Source organism: Microplitis mediator, chromosome 5 (genome assembly GCF_029852145.1).
Source record: "Microplitis mediator isolate UGA2020A chromosome 5, iyMicMedi2.1, whole genome shotgun sequence".
Classification (NCBI taxonomy): domain Eukaryota; kingdom Metazoa; phylum Arthropoda; class Insecta; order Hymenoptera; family Braconidae; genus Microplitis; species Microplitis mediator.
The window spans coordinates 3,362,642-3,378,031 of record NC_079973.1 but is presented as its reverse complement, the minus strand read 5'-3'; the positions used below and the strand labels follow the sequence as shown (position 1 = coordinate 3,378,031).

At 34.1% G+C, this 15,390-nt stretch overlaps 1 protein-coding gene across 1 annotated transcript; it reads left to right on the top strand.

Annotated features, from left to right (window-relative positions):
• Positions 1–447: 447 nt before the first annotated feature.
• LOC130667297 (uncharacterized) lies at positions 448–3,310 on the top strand. Its single transcript, XM_057468780.1, has 5 exons — positions 448–763; positions 870–1,017; positions 2,193–2,275; positions 2,384–2,543; positions 2,628–3,310. The coding sequence occupies exons 1-5, from the start codon at positions 701–703 to the stop codon at positions 2,849–2,851; spliced, it is 678 nt and encodes a 225-aa protein (XP_057324763.1). The 5' UTR covers positions 448–700; the 3' UTR covers positions 2,852–3,310.
• The last annotated feature ends 12,080 nt before the right edge of the window (positions 3,311–15,390 follow it).

Below are 15,390 nucleotides of genomic sequence, written 5' to 3'. Positions count from 1 at the left end.
TTTCCAGATTTTTTCTTTAAATAAAAAAAAATGCACATGTAGAAAATTTAAAAAACTACAGGTGAGTTTTTTTTATAATTTATCCTTTTTAAAAGAATTCAAAAATTATGAGACCTCGGCTAACTTCAGTGTCATCAAACTTTGGATAACTGAGTGACATTAAGACAAATAAAATGTCAAATGATTAATTATATTTTTAAATACAAGTACAGGTGTTTTGTATTGTGATAATGACACAATAAAATATGTAAATAAATAAATATATAAGAAAATGACCGCAAAGTTCTCTGAGCTGAATGGCAGGAAACTTTTTTTTATTTGTTAGTCAAAAAAATATAAATATTTATATTTAAATCTTACAATAATAAATATAAATGATGATTATAATACTGTGTATCTTAATCATTAAACTGTAGATCCATTATATTATTAAAGTTGCGTGTGGGCCATGTGGTATTTACACTTCTTACTAGAATCATTATCACCGCTCGGTGTCCTCCAAATCAGTCGCATTGAATAGAATAAAAGTTTGTCATTCGTTTAACAGTTGTGATGCGAAGGTGTGTAATTAATTTTAATACATTGTCATACCTTGAGTATTATATTTTGTTGGACATCAATTTTTTCTATGTTTTATTCTGCAGAAAGTGAATATTTCATTTTATTATTTTTTATTTTTATTGTTAATTAAATTTATAAAATGAGTAATTTGTGTTGTGTGAGTTTAACAATTGCTGCTAGAATAATTGCGGCATTGGGACTGGTATGTAGAAAATTATTTCTTACATTTTATTTCAATTTATTACATTCATTTAATGACACTTAATTTATTTATAGATACTAATATTTATTTATTTTCTTTTACTCAGTCGATTTCAATTCTCATGATCAATGTGGTAATGAGCGCATTTTTTGTTAAAAATGAACCAGATGATTTTTACGCGACAATTAAAACTTGGACTATATTAGGACTACACTGGACTCAATATATTAAAAATTTTAAATTATATAATGAAGGTAAATTTGTTTTTATCAAAGCGTAGTAAAGTGAAAGTAATTATCAAGACTCGGATTTTCTGACGATTTTTTTAAAAATATTTATTTTAAATCTACGCAGCTACGGATGACGGAAAATTTTTATCGTCCTTGTAAACTTTATAATTTAAAAGTTAAATAGCTTTTAAAATAGAAATAAACTATTTTTTTACTCTATGATTTTTTTTTAGAGGTCATACTTTTATTTATTTTTACAAATTGTAATTACTGTCAGTTTTTTAAATTATTCAAATTTACTCAGCATAAATCGTTAGAAATATATATGTATATGTATATATATTTTTTTTTATTTGTTATAGATGACAGTAACAAGTTTTAGTAATATTTACAACTATTCGAGCCAAAGAAAATTCATAAGCAATAATTAGATTAAACAATTTTTTTTTTTTAATTATAAGGAAAATTAAAAAAAAAAAAACTTTTTAAAATATAAATTATTATGTTTAATAAAAAAATAGAATGAAACTGACGTCTAATAATTTTTGGATTTTTTTAAAAATGATAAATGATACAAAAAAAATATTTGAAAAAATTGCACCTGTAGTTTTTAAAATTTTCTACATGTGCATTTTTGTAGTTTATTTCTTTTTCAAATTTAATTGTTCAAAAAAAAATCAAAAAATTTTTAATTGTCTCGTAACTTCAGGATCGTGAAACTGAAGTTAAATGACGTCTTATGATTTTTGGATTTTTTTAAAACAGTAATTATAAAAAAAAATATTTGAAAAAATTGCACCTGTAGTTTTTTTGATTTCCTACATGCGCATTTTTTTAGTTTATTTTTTCTTCAAATTTAATTGTCTAAAAAAAAAATCAAAAAATTTTTAATTGTCTGCTAACTTCAGGCTCATGAAACTGAAGTTAACTGACGTCCAATAATTTTTGGATTTTTTTCTCAACAATAAATTATAAAAAAAAAAAAAAAATAAAAAAATCGCACCTGCAGTTTATTAAATTTTCTACAAGTGCATATTTTTATTTTTAATTTTTTTGAAATTCATTTGTTGAAAAAAAAATCCGGAAAATCTTAATTATCTGCTGACTTCAGGATCTTAAAAATTGAAGTCAAATAATTTTTTTCCAAAAAAATTAGAGCCGCATTTAAATAAATTGAAATAAAAAAACTTTTTGTTTAGTTCAAGCTGTTTTTTTTAGTTTTCTAAGCTACGCAATTCTATTATTATTGTCCTGCACATTACTCGCGTTCGCAACCATAGTAGTAAGTATTAAAAATAATAATTTTTTCTTTACGATCATAAATAATTTAAGAAAGTAAAAATAATATTTCCATGATATGATAGAGTAATTATCTGTTTACCTAATCTAGAGAAAACCAAACTGTGCGTTACCATGGATGTATTTACAAATTATCAGTATAGCCGATCAAATAACAGCTTTGGTAATTCATTTAACAGCTTATTCGAATTCTAATAATACTCAGACGTCACCTTTATACTGGCATTCTTCACTGTCTAGTGTTTTTCTCTGTGAGTATAAATTTCATTCTTATGACTCAAAAATTTAAACATTTAAAAATTACTCAAATTTTTTATCAATTTCTTTTTTTTTAGTACTATCAGCTTACTTTTGGATGATTGTTTTCTCAGCCCGCGAAAGCTGGCTAGGAAATCATATTCGTACGACAGTTAATTTTGACAATTTGAATCCGACAATAGAAGATAATTTGCCGCGTGATTCAAATTTACCAAAGACTCCGTCATATCTCGCACAAAGTGCAATATTTTTTCAACCTACTCCTCCGGATAATCTTAACTCGAAAGCCAACGTAGTATAAGATTAACTAATATTTGTATATATTTATAAATATAAAGTAACATTAATTAGTCTGATGATAATTACTAACTGCAATATAAATTTTTATAAGGCTCGTGACTTTTAATTAAACGATTATAAATTATAATAAAAAATATCTAGCTCTCTTAATATATATATATATATATATATATATATATATATATATATATATATATATGAAAAAATACTATATCGTAAAAACTAAATGTGTCAGTCAAACAAGTAGTTCGTTATCTGTCAATAGCGATTACTTTTTCCGACTCATTAAACTTGATAATTTTTATTTCAATATTAATTTTAAAAATTTCTTTTGGTCTATTGTATATTTTTAAATATTAATTATAATTATAACATAAATTATTGTAAATGTAAATAACGTAAATGTATAGATGATTATGATGAACGATAAACTTAAGTTCAGTGGTAGATTTTTTTTTTTTCAACAATTGAATATATAAAAATATTCTTAGTCACGATAAATCAAGGCGGGCATACAACTAATAGCGTGTATCAAATGTGCGTGATCGTTGAAGCATGATAGCATAGAAAATATGAGAAATGTCTGCATTTTACGTCAAAATACTTTTAAACTCTTAAAATTTTTCTGATATTATACGTATGAATTTTTAATGCCTCATTGTAAAAAATTGGGAGTGAATTCGGATTTTAATTCAATCCGAATTCACTCCTTCACCCGGAGTTTTTAAAAAATCACTCCGCATTCGGAGTAAATAGAGAGTTTGTTTTTTCAGTGGAGTGATTTCGGAGAACGCGGGTTTTTTTTTTAATCCGCATTCACTTTGATTCGGAGTTTGAATATTAAAGTCAACTCCCTTCGGAGTAAATTTCACTCGGAGGATTAAAGTCACAGTCATTTGCTCCGTATTCACTCCGAATTTAAACCGTGTTCACTCCGCTATTTTTTTAAAGTGCATTATTTTTAAAATACTGTAAAAAATTTGCGGAGTGAACGCGGATTAAATCCGGAGTGAAATTCACTCCGAAGGGAGTTGACTTTAATATTCAAACTCCGAATCAAAGTGAATGCGGATTGAAATAAAATCTGCGTTACTCCTAAATCACTCATCTGAAAAAACCAACTCCTTATTTACTCCGTATGCTTAATTTTTTTTTAAACTCCAGAACTCCGAGTGATGGAGTGAATTCCAATTTAAATAAAATCGGTAACGACTCCGAATTCACTCCCGATTTTTTACAGTGTAAGAATAAAGAATATTTAAAATTACTTTAATATTGACATCGAAATGTAAACTTGTATAATAAAATGAAATTACACACAATTAACTTGACAATAAAAAATTATAAAATTTTTATAAACTATTTACCTTTGGGTAACATTATAAATAGATATTACTATTAGTCATCATTGTTGACGTGCAAACAAGATTTTAATTTATGTGTATTCTTCCACGTGTGCTATGACTTATCTTATCAATTGTACACGGTTTTATTGTGAACTTTAAATTAAATTGTAACGTTATTTCAAAAATAACAAATTGCCGGAGTAAAAATAGAATTTATTTTTCCCCATGAAATAAATATGTAATTTTTTTTTATCAATAAAAAAAAAGTGTTTTCATTTTTGCGCATGTGATTCCTTGTTGATCCACACGTATGTCTTGTCAATACCACATTTTATTATTCGTATCAGAACGATCAGTGCCGTCATGAAATGGAAAAACTTTATCAAAATTCATAGCCGGGTATATACTCAACTCTCTGCTTACTCGCACGTGTTCAGTTGCTTGGTTCTGATACTATATATACCTCCATATATTTATATATATGTACAACCTGTATATAGATCTAGATCTGTGTACGTATGTACCAATAGACAGAGGGTTGAAAGAGTGAGAGAGACAGAGAAAAGGCCGCGGTTGGTTGCTCGTGCTTTTAAAAAGAACTGAGCGAGTCAATTTGTAGTCTGTCGCAAACTTTTAAAACACTAGTTGACAACCAGTCTCTAGTTTACTCTTTCTATCGAGTATAAGGGATTTAAAACTCCGAGTTTCTCGCTCCCACGGTGTACTCTCGACATCCCCGACCCTCTAGTGAGTCCACCCCTCCGTGTCGCGGGAGCCGATGGATTGTAAAATAAAACTAACTTGGCTTTTTCGTGGCCTGGAAACGAAGTACCTACCAAGACTAAATTTCATTCCCGCGAGACTCTTTCTACAACGAGCTCCACCCGATTCTGTCCTTCTTTAGCTCCCAATCTTATTCGCAAGTGTCTATGTCCGAAAACTTTTACCCAAAAACTTCCAATTACCTTCATATCCATGGATAAAGCTCCAGCTTCTGCAAATATCTACTAAATCAAGGCATCTATATATACTTTATTTTGGTGTTCAACCAAAAGAAAATACATTTAGCCAAAAAAAAAAATAATTTTTGTTTTACGAGATCTTTGGAACGAATCAACTGATTTGAACGTTCGTGGTGGCAATCAAAAAGGCTCATCAAGACTTAGAACCTCGAGATCTGATCAAAACTCGATTTTCGAAAATCGGACCGAAACCAATAACTTCCCTTCCCATACAAAAAAAAGAATCGGCCTATTACTGGGTCATTAATGACTGCCAATTTTCAAGCATCGGCCGAAGATCGGCTAAATATCGGATGATAACGGTATGTCAAGCATTGACCAGTCGTGGCAATCAATCATCGGCCAAAGCTTGGTATCAAGAGCACTCGATCAAACCGTTGGCCAACAAACGGCGGTTAATTGTGCACCGTTTTAAAAGCAAAAAGACGGCTGCCAATGATTCACCATGCACGGGCCAGTATAGTTAGCGATTTATTCGCCAATCATTGCAAACCAGGCATCGGCTGATCCATGGAAAAATTTTGAAGTTAAAAAAAATGAAAATATTGAGAGTAATAAACAATCTAGAGAGACACTTGACACAATACACTATTGTGTATTTATGAAAAGCTAGCATAGATGCATTAAGAATAGTAATGAGTAAATAAAAGAATGACTTTGACTTTTGGCATGAAACTTTCAAACGAACGGTCTTTATTGATCCGCGATACTTGAGCGGAACTGAACGGTCCATAAAGCTAACCAATGCTAATACTTCGTATCTCCGCATTGGCGTCGACGTGTCCAGGGGATGAGTTTTGGTTTGTATACATAGCAGCAGCAGTTGTGGCAGTAAGTGTACAGCCACGCAGAATAGCAGAATAACAGAAAATGCGATATATATATATATATCTATATAGCGACAAAGATACACGAAAATACGAGTAGAGTCACCTCCTCCCGACCGGAATCCGCAATAAACGCGTAACCGAACCTAATTCGTAATGCCGGGCGAGTCATTGTGTGGGTATTGTTGTGGGAAGCGACGAGAAACTGAGAGTGCAAGGGCTTGTGGCCTCTCCCTTGTGACTGCCCGATAAGCATATAAAATCCCTGCTAGGGCTCATCCTATAAACTACCCAGCTACTCTTTTTCTCTTACTGGCATCAGTGCCACTAAATATATACACATATATATATATACAGACTTATAAAAGAATTAAGTATGCCTACCATTACACCGAGAATAATGTAGTAAAAGTAATAATAAAATTGTCCAGAATTAATTAAAATTTATATGTGAATAATCTAGTTAAAGGAAACGGGGGTCCAGCGGCATCCTGTAGAGAATTTTATCTGCCAAAGAGGCCACTGGAATTGGCCAGTGAGTTTTAAGCTTTGAGGTAAATGCCAAGTACATGTTTATGTGGACTGTAGTTATCATGTGTAGTTTTATTTTATCGTTACTTTTTTTTTATTTCGTTTCAGATAAAGTCGATGGTGAAATACTGACGACATGAAGTAGCAAATGTATGTTAAGTCAAGGGAGGGACTATTGCTTTTGAATTTATCTGGGGATGTTTATGGCACGTGCTGGGCTTTTTCCGCGACTACGAGGGAAATGGACCTACGGAAGTAAATTTGTGAAGGCGATGAACGATGGACAACAATGGGCCACATTTAATAGTACATTGGTTACAACGGTCTGCGCACATAAACTCTCGAGTTTCGGTGACACGGTACGGCCCATGATTTTCCTTACTAGCAAAGGAAAGTTAACTTTCTGGATAAAAATGAGGGTAACTGTGTGTGCAGCAACAGCAAGTAATGCGGCACGGCCTTTAGTACAGTAGTATTTCCCAATAATATAATATAATGTCGACCCAGGAAACTATCTATCGCCAATTGTCCGTAAGCCCGATATAATTCTGCTCAGCTAATACTCCTGCTAATGGTAATAGTGTTGAATTACTCACTTTATATACCTATACACCAATAAAAAGTTCATTGGGGCATAAGTAAAAGGCATTAAACTTTAAGTAAGAAGCTAAAATTTATACAAAGTAGTCTGCTAATTTACTGTTGAGTGAGAAAAAAAATATTATGGAGAGAGAAAAAATGAAAACGAGGTGTCGGAGGGATCTCTTTGAACGCGGGTCGGGTGATGTAGCTTGAACGGGCCGCAATTAGGCGGTGCCGGTTCCTCGGCCTGGCTTTGGTATTATGCAAAACAGATTTTAAATTTAGATGCAACGTTGGTGGGTGAAGTGTCCAGTAGATATATAGATATATACCTCTAGGTACACGAGTGTTGATAAAATATATATCCATACACATTTAAATACCGAGAGAGAGAGGGTGAGAGGAGACAAAGGGTGTGAGGGTGTCGTACGTGGGCTTGGTAGCAGCGTCGACAAATTAGCGCGTTTTAAATCCAATCCAAGCTAAAAGGGGACTACTTTGCATTTCTCGCGTACACCCAACATTTGAGGTGTAAAATATTAAATCCCGACGCCTCTGGCTGGGCGTCGTTGGCACACATACACACAGATCCCGCACATCCACATCAGCTTCGCCCTCTGTCTCGCTCCGTGCTTCTGACTCTGTTCTGCAGATGGTATGGGGTGGCACTCTCTACGAGTTTACATTTAAATGTAAAAGTGTCGCGAGTGCCGTGGAAAGCTGCTGTTTTGCATTCGAAAGCTCATGATTGCCTCTGAGCTTTGCTTTTGACGTAAAGCACAAGCGCCATCATCCGAAGAGTACTAGCTTGCATGAGAGCTTTATCCGGTAACACCCGGGATAGGATCAGTACCGCCCGTATAACGCCGCGTAGAATACCGGTGAAGGGGAATAGAATCGAGGTACCGGAGGAGCGCAGACGAGGACTAAAAAAGTTACGATTCAAACGGAATATGCCATTATTTCAAGCAAGAGACGTTGCGAAAACTATTCAATTAACTTTACACCACTATCTTCACCTATTACATATATTCCCGGTTATTTTTACGCGCTGCGCTATCTGTGCAATAAATAAATGCACAAGCATTACAGATAATCTCGTGATTACAGGTATCCACACCTATAACTCGTCATATCATCGATTATTCTACATATATAAACAAGTTAAATAGTTGTTTGCCAATGCGAATAACGTATTAACCATACATATGTGAACATATACATATATATATGTATAGTCATAGCTATTGACCTCAATAGGGCACAAACAATTTATTTTTCAAGGACCTGACAATTCTCGGAAGACTGGCGACAGCGTGTGTGATATGCGAGGAAGTGGATATAATACCTACATATATATAGATATATATGAGCCTGATGTGGTTATTAAAAAAAAATATTTATAAATAAAATACAACAAGAGAATGAGCCTTAGCTATTTTTCTAATATGTTTCTGGTGAGCGCGATAAAAGAGCTTCGTGCAATTTACTATATGATAGATTGTGCTCACGGACAAGTTCCATTACCGAGCTCACTGAATTATTGAGTGGGCAATTTCCCGAGACACGCGGTATCCTGCATCAAAGTGTCAACGTGCGCATTGAGCCTCCTCTTCTGTTGATTTGCTCCCCTCTCGGCCCCTTTCTCAACGTGTGCGCTCATTCGCAGCCTCTAGTATACTATTATACACATATATATATTCCGAATCATATGAAACGATGTAGCAACATCCCGCAGCATCCATTCGTCCGTTAAACATTATAATTTAACGATTATTACCCCTTTTACTCATTATTCTTATACTCGAATAACCTTGAATGTCAGCGAGAAATGATTGATATGATAAAAATTTACCGGTTTCTCTATATAAATATAATATCGTGATAATTGTTCTATTCTGTCATCAATTTCTCATTTCTTTTTAACTCGGGTTGTTATATATAATTATAAATTAATAGAAAAATAACAGGGAGTTTTTATAAGCTGTGGTTTCAAAGCTGTAAAGGACATTTGCATGCAAGATGTGAAATCACGAGATCATCATGCGAGATTGCGTCCGAGTCTGCAGAATCCCTTGACACAGGACCTGCACATGAGACTACTCTGCAAACAGTAGCAGTGGATATTCAGTAGGTATATCTACAGCTACGGGATTTGATGAAGCGATGGAGATTGTTATCTCGTATACACTCGTCCCTCTGCTCTCTGGTAGTCTCCAGTCCATATGCCAGGCTAATAAGCGCCCTAATAACCAATCCACCCTTCACGACCTGTCACTAAATATTTTTCTCCTCCAACGGTCGTGCTGGGAATTGACCCGCAATTTAAACCAAGACGATGGTCAATAAATATTTTTTCCCCGCATCTAGACCTCGTTGCTAAGTCCCATAAGTTGTCCTGAGGATTTGTCGTCTTTATGCTCCTCTGTAAAATCTAAATAAATGAAAACAGTATAAATATATTCATCACTGTCCTTTGTAGTGTAACAAGATGACGCTTACATGTATATTTTAAGTATACCGTATTTTCAGTGCGCGTCAGAACATTATGGAGATGGCGGAGAAAAGCTTTGATAAACACGACAGTCTCTGATCGTTATGCAGATTCACGATGCTGTAAAATGGCGGCAATATCACAACTACCAGTGACTTTATCTCTGTTACTCTCTTTTAAATTGGTATCATCATCATCCGTCTCTTTCTGTAGTCTGGTTCTGGGTCTGCGTCGACGAACAGAGAGAGGCCAACCCCGGTGTTATAGCTTGGCAGCCCCTCCGCGTATCCAAGGCTTGAGGCTGGACCCCGCGGGGATACGTGTTTCGGTTTCTCACCCTCTCGACCATGTCCCTCCCACGTTGATTTTCACACCCCGGGTATTGCCTTGCCATTCCCGGTAAACCTATCCTCTCATCCACTTTTCTCTTTCTCATCTCCATCTCCCATCTACTCTACTCTCTTTTCCACCCCAACTTTCTCTCAAAGGGGGTGAATGTACTCTCTCATTCCTACGCGACTGCGCGTCGTCGCTAAGAGTAATACACCGGATCTGATTGGAAGACATCCAACAACGCATACACACCAGAGTAAGAGACTGTACACTTTAAGATGTCAAGAGAATCCGTTGTTACCCCGTCTGTAGCCAAAGACTTACAGCAGATATTTATTTTGCAGAATTATCCACGATCCCCTCAATTTTAAATCCATAAAAAATACGGCGATTTTCATATATCCATTATCATATGTATGTATATATATATATACATAAAAAATGATAATTAATCAGTGAGTAAAATATACACAAGGATAAAAGAGACTCGTTAGCTCAAGTGTCCTTCTTTAATTCCGTACCATACTCCATCTAGATGTTTTATTCATACTGCATGAGAAGAGCCCACACACACTCAGCACACAGACGAGCAAAAGAGATATTTAAATGTAGCTCTTTTCCGCGGGCCATAAAATATTTCAACACCTCGAAAAATTATTCTTATATGAATTTTGTCAAGGGAATATTTAAAAAATAAATATAGTGAATTATTACCGCTCTCTGCTTTTAAAATATTTTACTGTATCCATATCCAGTAAATTGACGTCCATTATCCATCAATTAATTTATCAATTGCAGAATTGAATGCGAGGTATTTTCACATGGAATCGTTGATAATTTATTTGTGCAGAGATATGATAATTATGATGACAGAGGACAGAGTTAGTAATTACTTAGTTACGAGAGTTGTGAGATATAAAAATATATGTGTGGACCTGAGCGGGTGTGGTATGTGTGCATTACTCTGGTGCACTGTAAGTATCAATAAAGGCTCGGAATTGTAAATAATTATTTAGCTGCGGTAAAATGACAAGTTCAATAGCGAATTATATCAGCGGTGGGTATTTCAACAATGAGCTGTTTATAACGCAGGTTGTTTATAAACATAAGCAGGTAGAAACGAGAGAATTACCCTGACAGTTTAACTATGACAAAAGTACAATAGAATACCTCGTTTCCTGAATATTATACTCTATGTAGCATGCAGCTGTAATTTTTATCCTCACTCATTCACTCTCTCTTTTTTATTCATCTCGTATATTTATAATCGTCTCACTCTGAATTTTTTTTCTTTGTCTAGTTACTGTTTATTTATTTTTTACCCTGCCGGGTTATTTCGAAATGGCGGATATTGCGGACAGTTTAATGTCGTGCTACCGTCATGCATGCTCGTTAGTCGTTGACGATACTTTAATTTAATCGAATTACCGGTAAAACCGAGTAGACCTGAGTATAGTTTTGAGCCACGCACGAATGTCTGCACACATGTATAAATATACGACGACGTGGATCACTGAAACTCGCTATGAAATAACCATCACTTGTATGATTCTGATTTGTCATTTTTAATTTTTCATTTCCCAGAATGTGTACATAGTAAATGTATATGTGCGTATTACTTTCTGTTGAGTGACAATTTTAAACAGCCGGTCAATAAACAAAATTTATTTCTCGTTCTCTATTCTCTTATACTGGAAAAAGTCGGGAATGAGTTTCGAGTAATTACAGATTTTATTTAAATTTGAATCCACGCGCGGCTCCGTAACTCAGAGTTTTTAAAAAAAATCAATCCGCATACGGAGTAAATAGAGAGTGTTTTTTCAGATGAGTGATTTCGGAGTAATATAAATTTTATTTAAATCCGCATTCACTCCGGATTTAATCCGCGGTCACTCCCCGAGTCAAAAAACAAATTCGGATTTAAGTCTCAAAGTTCTCAATGATGTTTCTGAAGATTAATTTAGAAATTTGACAACCGTTATAGGAAGTTATCCTAGTTTAGTCCTCAAAGTAGTAGTTACGACCCATTTTACCACTTTGAGGACTAAACTGGAATAACATAATCTGGATTAGAGCCTCAAAATACTCAAAAAATACATGAATAATTTAATCCACATTTGAACCTCAAAAGTCTCATTCGACGTATTCTTTCCCCTCCTTTTTCTATCTAAAATTTTTAAAAGTCCGAAGTATAATTTTTCATTCGTTGAGGATTTTGAGGTCTTACTTATAATTTAAAGTCGATAAATTATTCCCATTTAGACCTCATAGTTCTCATTGAGAATTTTGAGTTCTAAAGTAGAGTTATACTTTCTAGGCGGCGAATAGGGTACAGGTACCGTTTTTGGTCACTTTAGGGCCAGTTTTGGAAACTTGAAAAATTAAAATAAAAGACCCAATAATACTTCTATCCCACTACTGAAATGAAAATTTCATTTTACACTTTTTCATTAATTAAAATAAAAGATTAAATGTCCAAAAATGGAGCAGTGGCCACAAATGGTACCTCTACCCTAAAACATCAAAGGAATTGAGGCTTTTGAGGACTAAACTCGGAGTTTTTAAAAAAAATCAATCAGCATACGGAGTAAATAAGAGTTTGTTTTTTCAGATGAGTGATTTCGGAGTGATTTGAATTTTATTTAAATCCGTATTCACTCCGGATTTAATCCGCGGTCACTCCGCAAATTTTTTACAGTGAACGCAGCACAAAAATTCAGTATTGTTTGTATTATTACAGCTCTTTAAATAATAAAATAATTTTTTTGTTATTTTAAAAAATATTTATGCACACAACTAAGTGATCATCGTTTGATGACGGTTATTACTATGATGTGCTGTTTCCTTTGACCGTGAGTATATTCGAGTAACAATGCGACAAGCAGCCTCGTGTGTCAGTTAAACATGTCCGCAAATAAATTATTCGAGGGTTGAAAGATTTAAAAGGTCATTTTGTTATAAAAATTACACAAATTTGTTTAAAAATTGTGTGGGAATAAAAGTAGTTATTAAGAAATTATTCAAAATTGTTGTATACTTGAGGTATATTTACTTACAGAAAGATAATTGGCTTAAGAAAAAGAGGAAATAAGGATATTATCAAGTCTTAGTGAGCAGTTCTAGGTATAATATAATATAATTGAATTGGAGAAACAAACGAGCTGGCGAACGCGGCAATAAGGGATTCATCCTCCACTTTCCGAGTGCGGTTACCTCGTTATCGGGTTACTCCATTACTCTTCGAGGTGATATCAGCGGAATATCAATTATAGTGATTAACCAGGACGACCGTACCAGGAAACTTTATATCCCAGAAGAATAGGAGAGAGAGTCAGGGTAAAATAGAGAAGAGACAAAGAACGAGACAAATAATAGTTTAGAGTAAGAGCGTCAAACCAGATCGTTATTGTAGAGCAAATAGACGGACAGACGAAGAGTGAATAATGCTCCTTTTGTCTGAATCAAATTAGCGAAGAACATATTATTCAAAGGCTTTCGTCTTTTCTCGACTCTTATTCGAGGCTGTCGCTGTCGGCATTACAATCTTCTGGTGCGCGACCCTGGAGATAACTTAATTAATCTCCCTTATTTTTCATAGCTCAGAAAATTCGATAATGCATTACAACAATGATAATAATAATAATAGTAATAATGATGATGATAATAAAATACCACTCACTATATATATGTATATATGTCTCCTGATATATACATGTACAGAGGGAAATAAAGCATCGCCGATTCTCTACGGTTTTGTGAGTTGTTTCAATTAGACCCGGGGTATGTGCATATGTATTATAATGTGAAATCAGATGCCCGCGGCAAAACTAAACTACAGCTGTCATCTCACGCGTATTCGCACATCGTAAATATACTATACAGTATACTGTATATTAAATGGAATAAGAGGAGGAGGAATAAAGGTGATGCTTGATGACCATTGTGCTCCACCAGATCCTGTCTAACCAACCGTAAATGTTTAACGTCTAATTGACAAATTCGATTTCACATTTACAATGGACATATTACCAATCGTGCTGCTTTATGCCCTATATGGACCTTAGTTATTCAGGAATATCAGTCACATTTATGTATTTAAATAAATTATTCCTCATTTCATTGACTTATAGTATTTTAATAATCATTAATTATAAATTTTGAACTTCCCGCTATGAAAATTGATAATTATAGAAAAATTTTCAGAAGCCTGATACACTCGAGCCTTCAAGCATCCAACGGACGCCTTAATTTTGATCAGAATCGTCGTATAGACTTAGCTAAGAAATTCTATAGAAAATCTATAGACTCAGCTTCCTGAGTTCGAAAACAACAGGAAGTTTTGGGGTTTTCCCGCAGGGTCAACTGTTTGTCAGATTTTTTTTATGTGTCTATTGTATCTTATGATTTTTAGGGGGTTAAGCGTCAGAGTCAAATACAATTTATCAAATAAATAAAAGAAATAGTAAAAATTTTCTGTCAGAAATTAATTTGCCTAAAAAAAATTTAAATACGCGGGTAATGATGATGTAAATGAACAACAAAAAAAATTTTGTCGAGTATGACATAAGGGAGGGTCGTCAGGTGGTCAAAGTTTAAACAGAACAATAAATAAATCTCCGAGCTGTAAATCCGCTGACAAAATCGTCCATTCAAATGCAATCTTGATCCCCTGCGTCAAATCTAAGTAGGTACTTAGTTGCACATTTGGCTTAAATTTTATACGATGCCACCCGTCCGGTTATCAACACCCGACGATCTAAATACTATATTAGATATATCTATCTATGTATACATATATGAATGTACCGGGAGTGTTTTTGGCATCCATATTCTATTTGATGTATGGAGCTTCGTGCTAAACTAAAAAGTTTTTCAAAGTGTCATTAATCCTGCAGCCAATGAAAAATAAAAAATGTTTAGTGAAATCTAATACAGCAAGGCATTTAGTCTAGCATTAGAGCACACAAGTCATACCCACCCGATTGTTTACATTAGCGAGCTTGCCGAGTTGCAGACGTCCCTTGACGAGTATCAAGGCCAAAGTTTTAGAATAAGAGAAGAGAGAAGTCGTTGGGTGATTTAGGTTTACCGGAGCATAAGCAGACAAGGTAGACTACGTGCACTACGTGATACGCTTGGTAAATTTCGTGCTGGCTTTGTTAAACTCGGATTCTGAGTGCCTTTGATACGTGTACTTGCTCGCTAACTAACCAACCTAAGCTATCTTAGAGTACGTAGATCCTGAGTTTAATGACATTAACAGTTGCGAATTTGATTTATTTCTATACTTGTCTAGTTATTGACTCAATATTCATATTAATCTAATTTTTATGTACCCAATTCAATATAACTGACAACTGGCTTAAAATTACCCAACAGTGTCCTCCAGTCTGCATTTATTAATA

Bases quoted from the DNA above. Each gene is read 5' to 3' on its own strand.
- LOC130667297 (XM_057468780.1), top strand. From the start codon at position 701: ATGAGTAATTTGTGTTGTGTGAGTTTAACAATTGCTGCTAGAATAATT. The intron at 1,018-2,192 runs GTAAATTTGTTT...CTTTTTGTTTAG, and splicing joins TTTTAAATTATATAATGAAG to TTCAAGCTGTTTTTTTTAGT. The intron at 2,544-2,627 runs GTGAGTATAAAT...CTTTTTTTTTAG, and splicing joins ACTGTCTAGTGTTTTTCTCT to TACTATCAGCTTACTTTTGG.